The following is a 14,717-nucleotide window of genomic DNA, read 5'->3' as shown; positions in this document are numbered from 1 at the left end:
TCTCATTGCCATTAAAAAAATGGAGAAATAACAAATGGAATTAAAATGGAGCAATCTGTCAATTGTCAAAAGTTATCAAATGTCACAGCACCTAATGCAATCACCGTGCCCACAGACCAGCTGCACCTTAACAAGCAACAGGACTGATACCTGAATAATGCACCTTCAAGTTGATAAAAGAGTGTTATTCATGTAGAGGCCCATATGCCGTATCAGCAATGCCTCAATGATTTTCATTAGCTTCCCTTTTCCTGAAGCAGTAATTTATTTTTTAACCCACAGAAACCGTGAACGACATAGCAATAAAGAAGGAAGTTAAATACTCCTTCAGCTTTACAGATTGAAGGGAGTGGCTTCCCCGCAGCAATCACTTTGTTCACACGGGTGCCTAATACCGAGGAATTTTGATCAGGCTGCACAAATGTACTATGAAGCCAAGTAGTCATGGAAACATTTTTCATTCCCTTGGAAAACCCAATACTTTGAAAAGTGGCATTGAGCAAGCTGCAGGCTGCATACTAGAAGGAGCAGAACCTAAAGTTATGTAGTCAAAGAAGCACTGAATACCCATTCCATAATTCCATCATTTCCTGCCTTTCCCATAGAAGGCAGTAGAGACCATTTGTCCAGTGCATCAATATAAGATTGATAGAATTGCCACTGGCAATATTTTCTCTTAATTATTTGTTTTATAAATAACTAAATGTTTTTAATAGGTAGGTTTTCTCACAAAGCCATTGTAAGCTTTGGCATGCCTCACTCACAAAATGTCAACTTCTTTGACAGGGAGCAAAAATGCACCGGGAAATGGAATTTTTGTCCTGTGGGCTTTTGGTTTTGGCATTATTAACGTAGGCAGTCAATTGAGAGAGAAAATGGAAGGGGTAATCAGTCAAAGCACTGATGACAGATTAAGAGACCTTTTATTTTACAGAACAGTGAGCTCCTACCTACAAACAGCTGGCTGTTGAGCTGCAAATGGATGTGTCCATCAGTGGGGGCCTCTTGAGCTACTTGTGGCAGGTGATCCACTCGGAGTGACGCTGCTTTGATATTCCGCTCTGCCTTGACGTAATGCCACTGATTGTCATTCAGTGGCGAGGCTGACTCCACTACAACTGCAAAAGGGCCGTTCCCCACATCAAGTGAGAAGAGGACTTCCACTGGAGCTGCAAAATCCACATGTAACACAACGGCATGAGTATCATTCAGCTCGATGGCAATGTGCTCCAATCCATCAACATGGAAGATGAACCTCTATTGAAATGGAAATTGCCTTTCTGATCATGCATGGATACTTTTGGTGGGCATAGTGAAAGGGCATTGACTTCCTTCATTTCCATTCACTCCTAAACTTATTCTAAAACAGGCTATTTTCTCTGGGGTATCGGAGGCTGAGAGGTGACCTTATAGAAATTTATAGAATCATTAGGGGTGTGATTAGGTTGAACAGGCAAGGTCCCTTCCCCAGAGTAGAGGAGTTCAAAATTAGAGTTTTAAGGTGAGAGGGGAAAGATTTACAAGGGATCTAAGGGGCAATACTTTCATGCTGAAGGCAGTGCAAGTATGGAATGAGCTGCCAAGAGGAAGTGGTGGAGGCTGGCACAATTAAAAGGCATCTGGCTGGATATATGAATAGGAAGGGTTGAGAGGGACACGGGCCAAAAGCTGGCAAATGAGACTAGATTAATTTAGGATATCTGGTCAGCAAAGGCAAGTTGCACTGAAGGGTCTGTTTCCACGCTGTACATCTCCATGATTCTATGACCAGTTACACTCCTGAAATGTATTTTCCCTTTACAGACTTCACCCGACTGAGATGCAGGTTCAGTACGTATTGAGCACTGCCTAATAGCTTGCTCGAGTAATTATTCATTTTTAGTTGAATTTGTTCTTGAGATATGGGCGCTGCTGGTGAGATCAACATGAATTGCTCGTGCTGACTCAGGCTTGCGTGAGATAGAGTCACATGGATACCAGATGAAGGATTTTTTTTCCTTTATGTGTCTTGGGATGAAGGAGTCGCTGGCTAGGCAGCATTTATTGCCCATCCCTAATTGCCCAGAGGGTAGTTAAGAGTCAACCACATTGCAGTGCGTCTGGAATCACACGTAGGCCAGACCAGGTAAGAATGGCAGTTTCCTTCTCTAAAGGACGCTTGTGAACTAGATGGGTTTTCCCAACAATTGGCAATGGATTCACAGTCATTATTAGATTCATAGTTCCAGATGATAGCCAAATCAGCCCAGCCGCTAAGTGTTGGTCTTTGTTTTCTGTGGAACCAAAAGTGTTAGTTTCAAGGGCCCATCCTGTTCCCATATTTTTGTGCTCGCAGGTGAGCCATCATTCCACAGTGATAGTGTCTCATCCTCTAAGCCCACAGATTCAAGTCCCACTTGCTCCAGGGTCATCTTTGAATAGGGTGATTAGAAAATACCCATTGTTATATTTTCTTCTCCTAAGTTATTCTTAAATGTTGACATGGGCCTGTATTTCAATAGGATACATCGACTCTGCACAGGGGGGCAGGCAGCCAAAGAACAATGTTAATAAGTGCCTGGGGTGCAGGTCTGTCACCTCTGCACCTGAAACTGCCAACATCCATGAGGAAGGGCAGGACAAACAGGCTGATTGGGCACAGTTATACGATTGGCCGTGGTGGGTGGGGACGGGCGCTATTGAGCTGGATGGCTCTTGTCTATCTGGAACAGGGTCAGCAGCCTTGAAATTTTTCTACGTGAGTTTAAAATGTGGAACTCTTGACAAAACAAAGCCATCCCATTTTGGTAAAACTCACATTCACTGAATATTTCCTGGCTCTCTGGGTGGCACGGTGGCTTAGTGGTTAGTACTGCTGCCTCACAGCATCAGGGACCTGGGTTCAATTCCACCCTTGGGCTACTATCTGCATGGAGTTTGCACATTTTCCCAATGTCTGCGTGGGTTTGCTCCGGTTTACTCCCACAGTCCAAAGATGTGTAGGTATGGGTGGATTGCTAAATTACCTGTAATATTCAAGGATGTGTAGATTAGGTGGGTTATAGGGATCTGGTCTGGGTGGGATGCTCTGAAGGTTGCTGTGGACTTGTTGGGACAAAGGGCCTGTTACACACTGTACGGATTCTCTGATTGATCTCCATCTACACAAACTGACTTGAAGATGAGATAGATTCTATTTTTTTTTAATATAACCCGTTCAGAGAGGTTATTACATCTCTGGAGTAGATGGAACTTGAACCTGGGCCTCCTGGCCCAGAGGAAAGGGCATTACCACTGTGTCATTGGAACTCCAATACTTTTTTATTTAACCTATTTTTCTTATCAAACTGTTCAGGGATGTTATTACACACCTCTGAATCAGGTGGGACTTGACCTGAGCCTCCCAGGTCAGGGGTAGGGGCACCACCACTGAGCTGCAGGAACCCATGGGACAGATTTTAAAATTATTAAGAGATGAGAGCCAGAGCCATGAGTGTCATGTCATTCCTGAAAGTGGCCTGTGTCTCTCGATTGCCACCTCCATTTCTGTGAAACCCTGCCCCAACAGGTCATCCATTCCCTAGGGCCATTAACAGATCGACTGAGACATCTTTTCTCCAACTGGGTTTCTGCCTCAATGAAAGTCAGAGCGGCCTCCTAATGCCTGCTGCCAATGCACAGTCCCTATGCCTCACTCACTAACTCAGTGCTGCATTAATATTTGTGAGCAAGAGAACCTTTCTGCCTTAAGTCTCTGATATTTAATCATATCTGCCCACTGATTGTCAGCTTGTCAATCACTTGAAACAGTCTGTTTCTAGTCCTCCTGTCTTCTCCCTTCATAACTCTATCTCTTAGAAATCATCCCTCTCGACTTCAAATAACTATCATTGATGGAGTTAACTGGCACATTCAATTTCAATTCTCAAACCATATACTTCACTCCTAGGTTGTGGTTTTGAAATATTAAGAGAAACCAAAATTGTAAGTGGAAATATAAGTTGACTGTTGCACAGAAGCATTTTACTTGTCACAAGAAATACAGTGACGATTATAAGGGGTATTCATTCATTGTAGATTAGTCGCAGAGGCAGGAAGGGAGAGGATGATGAAATATTGCCGAATAATTGATTCACAGATTAGGGAATGTGTGTTAGTGAGGCCTTGACTATCACAGGAATTTGGGTGTCAGACATGGCTCACAGTGGGTGGATATCTCACCTGAGGGTGACAGATTGTAAGGCTTGAGCACAAAAATCAAGGTTGATGTTCCAGTGCAGTACTAGGGGAGTTCTATATTGCTGGAGGTGTCATCTTTCACATTAAATATTAGAATGAAGTTTCTTGCAAGGAGATGCAAAAGATCCTCTGGTATTGTTTTGAAGAAGAGCAAAGGAACTCTGCTCAATACATTCTCAAGTCAATGCCAAACTTATTTTAAATAAACAGACAACATGATCATTTACACATCGCTGTTTTGCGGGAGCCTGCTGTCGACTGGTTGCCTGCCCTACTTGGTATTTCATAACAGTGAGAACACAGGACCAGAAATAGGTCATTCGGCCCATCAGATCTGCCTTTGATGGCAATCATGTTCAACTGAATGCCCCAAAGTCACGGATGCAACTCATTCCCACAACCCCGAACTTCAAGTTCTTCATCTTCTTTAATGCACACTGGTACATGGTTGTAAAAGGTGCTACGTAGACACAAGGTATTTTCATCATTAGGCAAAGATTTGTAAAGAAGGAAAATATGAAGAGCACAGTTCATTATGATAAAGAGCTAGCACCACAATCACCCTAGAGTTCAATGTTCTTCCCTCTGTGCTAAAATTTCCACTCTTGAAGCACTGCTGAACTTTCTTTGGAAACTCCCGTCTCTCAGAAAGTTTGTCTGATTTGCAAGCTGTGAGAATGCAGTCTCAACCCTTTGAGTTTCATTGATAGGAGTGATGAATGATATCTGCATTATTCTCTGAAATAATGCAGCTTGCATTCAAATCAAGATCTAAAAACAAAATCACAAGGTTAAAATGTGGAATGGGATGGATTGATTGACTGTAACTGGCATTCATTTCAGCTGTTCGGGGTCACTTACCATGTAATGCCTAGCCCTGTGACTTAAAGTTTAAAAAACCTCCTTAAAAACTGTTGCAATGCATTAAGATACATCTTTTGTTTCACTTGTTGCCTCGAACAACACCAGTTGTAAAAGGATTTATATGGACCATAAAGAAAACACTAGGAACCATGGAATTTTCAACTGCACAGCTTTATCTTAAGTTATCTTCATACTGGCAATTTGGCTGTTGAAGTAGCTATTACAGTACGATCAATATCAACAATAAAACACTGACTGGAGGTGTCATTTTTTTAGTAGGCTTATTAATGGTCTCAATTGTCTAAAAGTAACAGTAAGGTTTAAGTAAACTTATTTTAAAATAGGATTTCAAACAATATGGTGCCCAAATTTTATTCAGGAATGTCATTTTGAAATAATGACATGCATTTATTTTTCGAAGAGAAAATGATGGTTGATTGCTCCATTACGCAGTATCTGCCATCTAACATTGCTGACATCTTTTCATCCTCTACATTTACTGGAATGACACCAGGATTGAAGGATTTTAGATAAAAGGAAAGATTAGTGAAATTGGGCGTATTCCCCTTGAAGCAGAGAAGATTAAGAGGTGACCTTATAGAAGTGCTCAAAATTTTAAAAGGGTAAAGAAGCTTATTCTGTTTCCACGAGTTGGTATGTCAGTAACCAGGGGGCACAATTTCAAGAGAGCTCGGAGCGAGATGAGGAGAAAGTGCTCAGAGAGTTGTTAGGATTTGAAATGCATTTCCTGGGGGAGTGGTAGAGGCAGATTCCATAGGAGGTTTCAAAAAAGAACTGAAGATATATTTAGAAGTGATGATGCCAGAGGGCTGTGGTGATAGGGCTGGAGAATGAGACGAGCTGGGTCGCTCTTTCGGGAGCTTGTGCGGGCAGGATGGGTCAAATGGCCTCCTTCTGAACCATAAAACTCTATGATTCTATAAGAGGGCACAGACTGCCCTTTTAACCCTCCAATGCATGCATATCAAAATGAAGCACTGAGGCCTCAGAAAAACAGCTGAATTGCACCCTCACTGCTTAAGTTGAGACACATTGGCAATACTGGGTACAACACCGATCAATCATTGATTCATGGGCATGGGGTGGGGTGGGATGGGGTCACAGCCCAGTCACACAGAGAACAATGACACCAATTTCCATTGTTCAATCAGAAATAGCTGGAACTTAAAGATCAAAGCCTCAGAAGAAAGCTGCAGAGACATTGAGGGACTTGCAAGGGTGATCAATTTCAATGAATTCAAAGGTTGAAGCAGGTCAGGTTCAGGTGATATTTTGACAGACAGGAGGAAATATGTCTTTATATAGCTGATGACCCAAAGGGGCACTAGAACAAAAAGAATAGATTCAGCCAGGATAGTAGGTTCATTTATGAGGGTGGTGGAGCGAGTGGTGGATATGGATGCAACAATGACACTAAATGAGCTGAAGTGTCTTTTTCCCCAATGTTGTTCTGCTCAAGTATTTACTCCAGTCTCATGTCAAGGCATGTACAAACTGTTATTTCATGATTCAGATCCACTTTCTGTATTTTTTTTAATCGTCGATCATGAGATGTAAGTGATACTGGCTAAGTCAATCTTGAGGTCCAATCCCTAATTGCCTGGAATTGAATGGCTTTCTTGGTTGTGACTGAGGGCAGTTAAGAGTCCACATTGGTGTCAGTCTGGAGTCACATGTAGGCCAAAACAAGTAAGGATTTCCTACCTCAAAGGAAACAAAATGTGTCTTTCTGACAATGAACAGGGTTTACACATCATCATTAAGCTGGCTAATAATTCCAGAATTTGATGGATTTGAATTTGATCCTCCATCACAGCTTGATTCAAAGACATGTCCCCGGAACATTAGATACAAGTCAAACAGAAACTGCTGGAGAAACTCAGTAGGTCTGGCAGCATCTGTGGAGAGAAAACAGAATTTAGGATTTGAGTCCTGTTCCCCTTCCATCAGCATAAATGCCACCGTTTTCCATCTGCATTAAGTTCTGAAGAAGGATCAACAGAAACATTAACTGTTTTACCTCCACAGATACTACCAGACTTACTGAGTTTAACCAGCACTTTCTGTTTCAGATCCCCAGCATCCATGGTTCTTTATTTTGTTCCTTTGAACAAGAACCTGACTCCATCCAAAGGAAAGTTTCCCCTTATTCCCATTGACTCCAGTTTTGCCATATGCCACAGTTGGTCAAACGCTGCCTTGAAGATAAGAGCAGTCATGCTTATATAATGTTTAGAGTTCAACTCTTTTACTCATGTTTGGACCAAATCTGCAATAAGGTAGGCTGCTGAGAGGTCCCTGCAGAACCCAAACTGAGTATCATTGAGCAGGTTATTGCTTTGCAAGTGCTACTTGATAGCACTTTTTAATGGTTCTTTGCATTGCTTTGCGAACAAAGTTCAAGCCAAAGGGAGGCTTCACATTTAAACCTATTGTATTTCCAGCTTACATCCATATTTACTTCTCCGGCAGCATCTCATAGACAGCATTTCCACTGCTGTCAGGGTTTAGTAAGAACATGATTCTACTTGATTGAAATCAATCACTGTGAAAACAGGTCCTTCACCCCAACAAGTCCACACCTACCCTTAGAACATCCCACCCAGACCTATCCACCTGTAACCCACTTACGCTACACATCCCCGAACACAATGGGCAATTTCCCATGGCCAAGCCCCCTAGCCTGCATATCTTTGGACTGTGGGAGGAAACTGGAGCATCCGGATGAAACCCATGTAGACACGGAGAGAATGTGCAAACTCCACACAGTCAGTCACCCGAGGCTGGAATCAAACCTGGCACTGAGAGGCAGCAGTGCTAACCACTGAGCCACCGTGCCACCCCAGATGTTGTTGTGGGGAGGGGGGGTGTACAGCAAAATGACCAGATTATCTCTAGATAGTCAGGAAACCAATATTAACAGAAAAACAAGCAAATCATGGGTGTTTATGCTTTGATTCTATTTTCCACCCAGCATTTTAGCACATGCTGGCAAACAACAATTAGGGAACGTGAGCAACAAAAGATCACAGTCGAAGATCTGGGCTTATGATTGACGGCCATATGGTTGGAAGTAATAGTCATCACCATCAAGTATATTGAGGAATAGAGGCTGAGTGAGTCCACTCTCTTCCTTGGAGACCGAGGAGGGCACTCCTGCTCTGGCAAAGAAATATACTTTAAGGAACGTACATTTCCTGCTTTTCTTGAGTTCTGTTAATTCATGGAAATAGAATTGCTCCTATTGGAATTTAAACACAATAACTGAGAGTGCCATCATTCCACCTTGGGACACTCAACTACACCGATAGCTGCTCAAATACAAAACATATGCCTAGGATGTTGGACATGCATCCCATATTGGACATTTTAATCCATCCCTCCAAATATGTCTCCTGTTGTTTCTGAGGTTGCGTTCATATTGAATCTGGGCGCTTCCTTTGAGTTAGGCCTTTGTGGAATTGCCTGTGCTTTGTTAATGATGGTATGCACGTCAGGTTGTGCTACAACTCAAAAGGCATCCGTCTGTTTAATGATAGAAAAGTTCCCCTACGATGGTGCACTTTGTCAGCACAACGCTGTTCATACTCGCAACATATCACTTAAAAAAGCATCAGTTATTAACCGGTACATTGAACTACATTTTTCTATCAAGGTACAGACGGCACAAATGCAAGAGACTGGAACACTTCACATTTAGCAACTAGGCATCAGCAGCAGGTGAGCTAAATGTAGCAACTTGAGAAGGTCACTCTGTACCAGCTAAGCTAGGTCATTATGCCAATTGAACTGGCCTGTAGGATCCATTCACTGGTGCACTGAGACTTTTCAAATGTGAAGTAAACTTGCAATGGGGAAAGAGAGGCGTTCTTTAATTTCATCTCTCTGGATCCCTCATCACCTCTGGCTAACAGATCAGTGTCTGACTCACTGCATCACACAGTCCACCAACTTTGTATTTTGGACATGTCGATGTGATCTTACTCAGTGTCACTCAACATGAGAAAGGCTCCATTACTTTTTGTGATTTGGTTTAATTAACTGAAGTTTACTGACTCCTGACACCACAGCAGAGTTTCCAGGCAATTAACCCTTTACCTACAGATCTTGCTCAAATTGCAGCCCTGTCAAACGTACTTACAGTTCAGTTCAATCCTTATGAAGTCTTTAATGCCGAGGTTCTCCAGGAAAACTCCCGAAGACACAGTTGTTTTGAAGAAAAATGAAATGTCTGCACTTAGCTCCCCACGGAATGTAGGAAAATGGAGATAGGAGGACTTGGTGTTAAACGATGCTGCATTCCAGAAATTAACTGTATGGACACATAAATGTACACAGTTATTTTCAAACTGAGGTTGAACAAATAATTATGTTTTTTTGAGCCTGAAGACTATGCTAAAAATGTGCAGCATGATGTAACAACTTAGGTTAGAGATACAAACTAAGATGAATATACATGTTTGGATGGAGTTATTCATGTCAGTGTCAGTTCCTTTCCTTCGCAAGTAGGATAGGGAGCCTGTTTAGGAACTCTTTTCATTTTTATTTATTGAACACTTCTTGCTGTATTGGAAGGTAATGGATTCAAAGCTCATGAGTACAAAACCTTCTCAATTATGTTGCAGAGATAGTAGGAACTGCAGATGCTGGAGAATCCGAGATAACAAGGTGAAAGTTGCAGGAACAGCACCTCATATTTCGCATGGGCACCCTGCAGCCCAATTTTATTGATGTGGACTTCATGTGCTTCAAAATCTCCCCATCCCTGACCACATTCTAAAACCAGCCCAGCTTGTCCCTGCCTCCCTAACCTGTCCTTCCTCCCACCTACCGCTCCTCCCACCTCAAGCCCCACCCCATCTCCTATCTATTAGCCTCATCCCGCCCCCTTGACCTATTCGTCCTCCCTGGATTGACCTATCCCCACCCTGGCTCCCCACCTACAGTCATCTTTACTTGCTCCATCCCCGCCTCCTTGAGCTGTCTGTCTCCTCTCCACCTATCTTCTCCTTTATCTATCTTCTTTCCGCCTCCCCCCTCTCCCTATTTATTTCAGAATCCCCTTACCCTCCCCCATTTCTGAAGAAGGGTCTCGGCCGAAACATCAGCCTTCCTGCTCCTCTTATGCTGCTTGGCCTGCTGTGTTCATCCACTCTACACCCAATTATGCTGCATTGCAGGACACAAGCAATTTCCGATTGCACCCAAAGTGAAAATAAAAACCCTTCTTTCTTTAAGCTAAACACAAATGTTTGTGTTATAACTTGTCTGTCTGCTCACTCTATTGGGAGGTATATTTTAGAGAAGGAAAGTTTAAAGGAGTCCTTATTAATGAATCTCTGTTCATATACATTATTAAATTATAATAAAAAACTGCATGGTTAATAAGGAAATATTACCAAAGCTTTTGCGAGTGTTCACAGGGGGTAATGAATAGCTGGTGTTGATTCAAATATAATCATCTAACTTAGGGGCTCAGTTAATTGAAATCCAGCACAATTGGCATTTTGGAATGACTATGGGCTGATTGAGAGGTGGGATGGTTTGATCACAGCAACTTGATCAATTGAAGACCATGAGCTGGTTATGAGGAAGAGACAGAAGGGAGAATTGATTGCCTCTGCACAGTGGTACAGCCCAGCCTGTCCAATCGTTACTCATGAGTCAACCCACTCTTTCCAGGTATCACTCTTGTAAACCACCTCTGAACCAACTCCACAGACTGCATCCATCTTTAAATAAGGAAATCAAAACAGCACACAGTACTTGGGATGTAGTCTCACCAATACCCTGTATAACAGAAGCACAGCCTCCCTTCATAGTGAAAGGTAGCATGTCAGTAGCCTTCTTAACCTCTGGCTATTCCCACATTTGAATCTTTGTGACTCATGTCTCAAAACATTTAGCTCCTTCTTGGAATTCTGCAGTTGTTCTCTGTTTAAAAAATACTCTGCTTTTTTCTTCTTCTCGCCAAATCACAACATCGTATTTATCTGCATTATGCATCAACTGCCAGCCTTTTGCCCACTTACTTAACCTATCTATATGGGTCCCCATGCTTGTGTTCGTCAACTTCACAAAATATTTTCTGACTGATCTTTGTGCCATCTGCCAATTTAGCCACCAAGCACGGAATATGGAGAATCCTTCGGTTGTGTCACCATTTTTACATTTAACTGATCAGAAATGATTAACTCTGCATGAAATCTTTCTCCTAAATTTCAACATAACATTAAATAGCTTTATAGCCGATGATATATGTCAATAAACTCAATGTGTTTTGCATTTACAGTCACTAACCAAGTCAAACTAATGTGATTAGTCAATGTATATTGGAACATTAGAACTATTAACAACTCAACATTTGTGGTAATAGTATATATTGACATTTTTTAAAAACAATCATCAAGGCGAACATTCTTACCGTGCTTTCGCAATCAGAATCTACAGAAATTCTTCCTCAATAGTTCTTGGCCCTAGATCGGAGGTAAATGTTAATACGGCAATGCTTGTGTCCTACTTACTGTCTCCATTGCAACGGAGTGGTCCAAGTCTGTAAGCTGCCTCTGAATCTGTCCTGTTGGTGTCTCCAATTACAAGCTGGGTCAGAGGCAAGTGATCTTTGTATGAAAGAAGACCTGTATCGTTCGCCCTGCCAACAATGAGAATAAGAAACCAAAGAGCTGTGTAAATCTCAGCAACATTAAAAAAGTACTCAGCACTTCTCCCAGTCAGTAAATGTCAAAAAAAAAGTGCAGATTTTGTTTTCAGGACCAGGAAAGACCATTCAACTCTATATGTCTGCTTCTCTTTGATGGACCAATCTCATTGTAGAGGTTTCCACAATATCACTTAATCGCCATTCTCAATTAATACAGATTTGTTCACGTAGTCGCTGGGCCTCAACACACTTCACAACAAATTAATTTATCTTTGATGTACAGCCAAAGTTGCTATGCACACAAATAAAGCTGTCAATACTGTGTACAATAAGATCCCATAAGGCCTGGAATTTTGCTGAAAATTCACCAGAGTTATCATGGAGTTGAAGTTTAAGGCACTTCAGACAATTATGAACGAAAGTCTGAATGTGAGAATATTTCAAGGATCAAAATGTCCTCCTCATCCTCTGTGCCAAACTATGTTTCCATCAGTATCCTATGATCCCTACTTGCCCATGCCAAACAATTCACCTTTTGACTCCTGATTGCTCTTCATGACTCCATGCCAAGTTCTGTCCCCACCAACCCCTTGCATTTAACCCCTCCAATACAGCATTCACCCATGTCAGGCTATGGCGTTCACCCATCCCTAATGGTTCCATGCAAAGTTGTGGAGCTCAACCATCTTCATACACGTATTGATATGCCATGTTTTCTATTCCAATTACCTATTACACACTGCATAAAAGCAATGAAAGCTAGAATAACAATAGGATGAGTAAAGATAAAACTTTTTAAATAAAAATTTGTGCTGATGATTTCCCATTTTCTTAAAATATGACTCTTTTCACTCTAAATTAATAAAAGTAGCAAATAACCTGACACTTTAAAGTATCAACTGCTTAAATTACAAGAACCTGAAACTCCTTAACTTTGTGTACATAGTCACAGAGTCCCGAGAGTGCAGATTGAAGACATTCAGCCCATACTGTCCGCCCAGGTGTATTGAAGAGCAGTCAAGCTCACTACCCTATTCACATAACGCCAGCTAACCAAACTAGCATGCACAACTCAGGGCACTAGTGGGTGATTTAGCACAGCCAATCCACCTAACCTGTGCATTTTGGGACTGTGGGAGGAAACCGGAGCACCTGGAAGAAACCCACACAGATACAGGGAGAACATGCAAGCTCCAACATAGACAGGCACCGAATGCTGGAATTGAACCCAGCTCCCTAGTGCAGTGAAGCAACAGTGTTACCCACTGTACCATTGAGCATAGCAGAAATGGACAAGAGAAATCAGAAAACCAGAGCTGTCAAGTCAAGCATAGAGTCATATGCTCCACCAGAGTAGCGGATTTTTTGGGCTGTCAAATAAGGCTCATTAAAACTGATGTAACTATAGAAAGAGCCAGAGAACAACACAAAGCTGAAAGTGATATAAGATTAATGGACAGTTAAACACAAACTGATGGTCAAGTGTAGCCAAATTGTGGGCCTGTGAGAAGGTTAAAGAACATGTAGATAAGCATTGGGTATTGTGTATAATATTGTTTACTTTATTTAGGGAAGGATGAGAAAGCTTCGGAATCAGCTCAGATCAGCTTTACCAAACTAATACCCAGAACAGCCAGGTTGTTCCATCAGGAAAGGTTGGATAGGCTAGGCTTGTATCTGCTTGAATTTAGAATATTTAATAAGAACTTGATTGAAACACACGAAGTGCCATGCTGTCTTGACAGGGTAGATGAAGAAAGGATGTTCCCTCTCAGGGGGATTCAAGAAACAAGGGTCACTAATCAAAATTAAAAGATCACCCATTTAAAACAGCGCTGAAGTAAAATATTTTCTCAGACGGTTATAAATCTTTGTAACTCTCTTCCTGCAAATATGGTGGAAGCAGAGATTTTTAAAGATAGAGATAGAGATAATATATTGTTAGTAAGCAAGGAGATGAAAGGTTATTGAGTTAGATGGGAGTGTGGGAATAAGGTTACAATTAGATCAGCTATGGTCTTATTAAGTGGTGCAGCAAACAGAGATGAGTGGCCTACCACTGTTTGTTGTTCGCATGTTTGAACAAATAGTTGAGGTGAAGCAACGGGTCACGTTTATCAAGTGATAAGCCTTTGTCTTGAGTGACCAACTCAATAACTAGAGGTCACAGATTCAAATTCATTGGAAAAATCTCGACTGAACTAGAAGACTTTTCTTTTCAGAGATAACAGGAACTGCAGATGCTGGAGAATCTGAGATAACAAGGTGCAGAGTTGGATGAACACAGCAGGCCAAGCAGTATCTTAGGAGCAGGAAAGCTGACGTTTTGGGCCCAGACCCTTCATCTGGGTCTAGGCCCGGAATGTCAGCTTTCCTGCTCCTAAGATGCTGCTTGGCCTGCTGTGTTCATCCAGCTCTGCACCTCGTTATCTCAGACTTTTCTTTTCACCCTGAGTGATCAGATTGTGAACTTTCTACCTGATTACCTGGTGGAAGGTGATTACATTTTCATTACTTTTCAAAGGAATACAAAAATAAATTAAATGGTCACAGATAGAAGGCGGGAGTATAGTCCAAAAAGGCAGCAAAAAGCTAAAACAGGCACAATGAAATAAGTGGCCTCCTCGTGTTCTGTAGGTTTTATAATTCCATGAGTCCTGTTAAGACGCCCAAGAGACAAATTAAGATGTTGCAGCAGTTTTTGATCTTGTTTGGACTTGTGTTTCAACAAGAATTAAGACTTGTTGAAGGAGCAAAGAAACGTTTTGCATGAAAATGAAACTGAACTTTGTGCAGAGATAATGGGAACTGCAGATGCTGGAGAATCCAAGATAATAAAGTGTAAAGCTGGATGAACACAACAGGCCAAGCAGCATCTCAGGAGCACAAAAGCTAACGTTTCAGGCCTTCATCAGAAAAGCTCCACTCTTTGTTATGTGGAGGGACAGGTTGT

The 14,717-nt window shown here is 41.8% G+C and overlaps 1 protein-coding gene across 3 annotated transcripts in view; it reads right to left on the bottom strand.

The window, feature by feature from the left end:
* Nucleotides 1–14,717, bottom strand: part of LOC125453929 (contactin-associated protein-like 5) — a 1,220,935-nt gene that overhangs the window by 245,122 nt on the left and 961,096 nt on the right. For all 3 annotated transcript variants that reach the window (XM_048534087.2, XM_048534089.2, XM_048534090.2), the window contains 3 exons: nt 11,628–11,755; nt 9,245–9,415; nt 951–1,169 (listed from right to left, as the gene is read on the bottom strand). In XM_048534087.2, coding sequence (XP_048390044.1) covers nt 951–1,169; nt 9,245–9,415; nt 11,628–11,755 — 518 coding nt within the window. The remainder of the gene's footprint in view (nt 1–950; nt 1,170–9,244; nt 9,416–11,627; nt 11,756–14,717) is intronic.

Source organism: Stegostoma tigrinum, chromosome 7 (genome assembly GCF_030684315.1).
Source record: "Stegostoma tigrinum isolate sSteTig4 chromosome 7, sSteTig4.hap1, whole genome shotgun sequence".
Lineage (NCBI taxonomy): Eukaryota > Metazoa > Chordata > Chondrichthyes > Orectolobiformes > Stegostomatidae > Stegostoma > Stegostoma tigrinum.
This window is presented reverse-complemented; position numbering and strand designations above follow the sequence as displayed.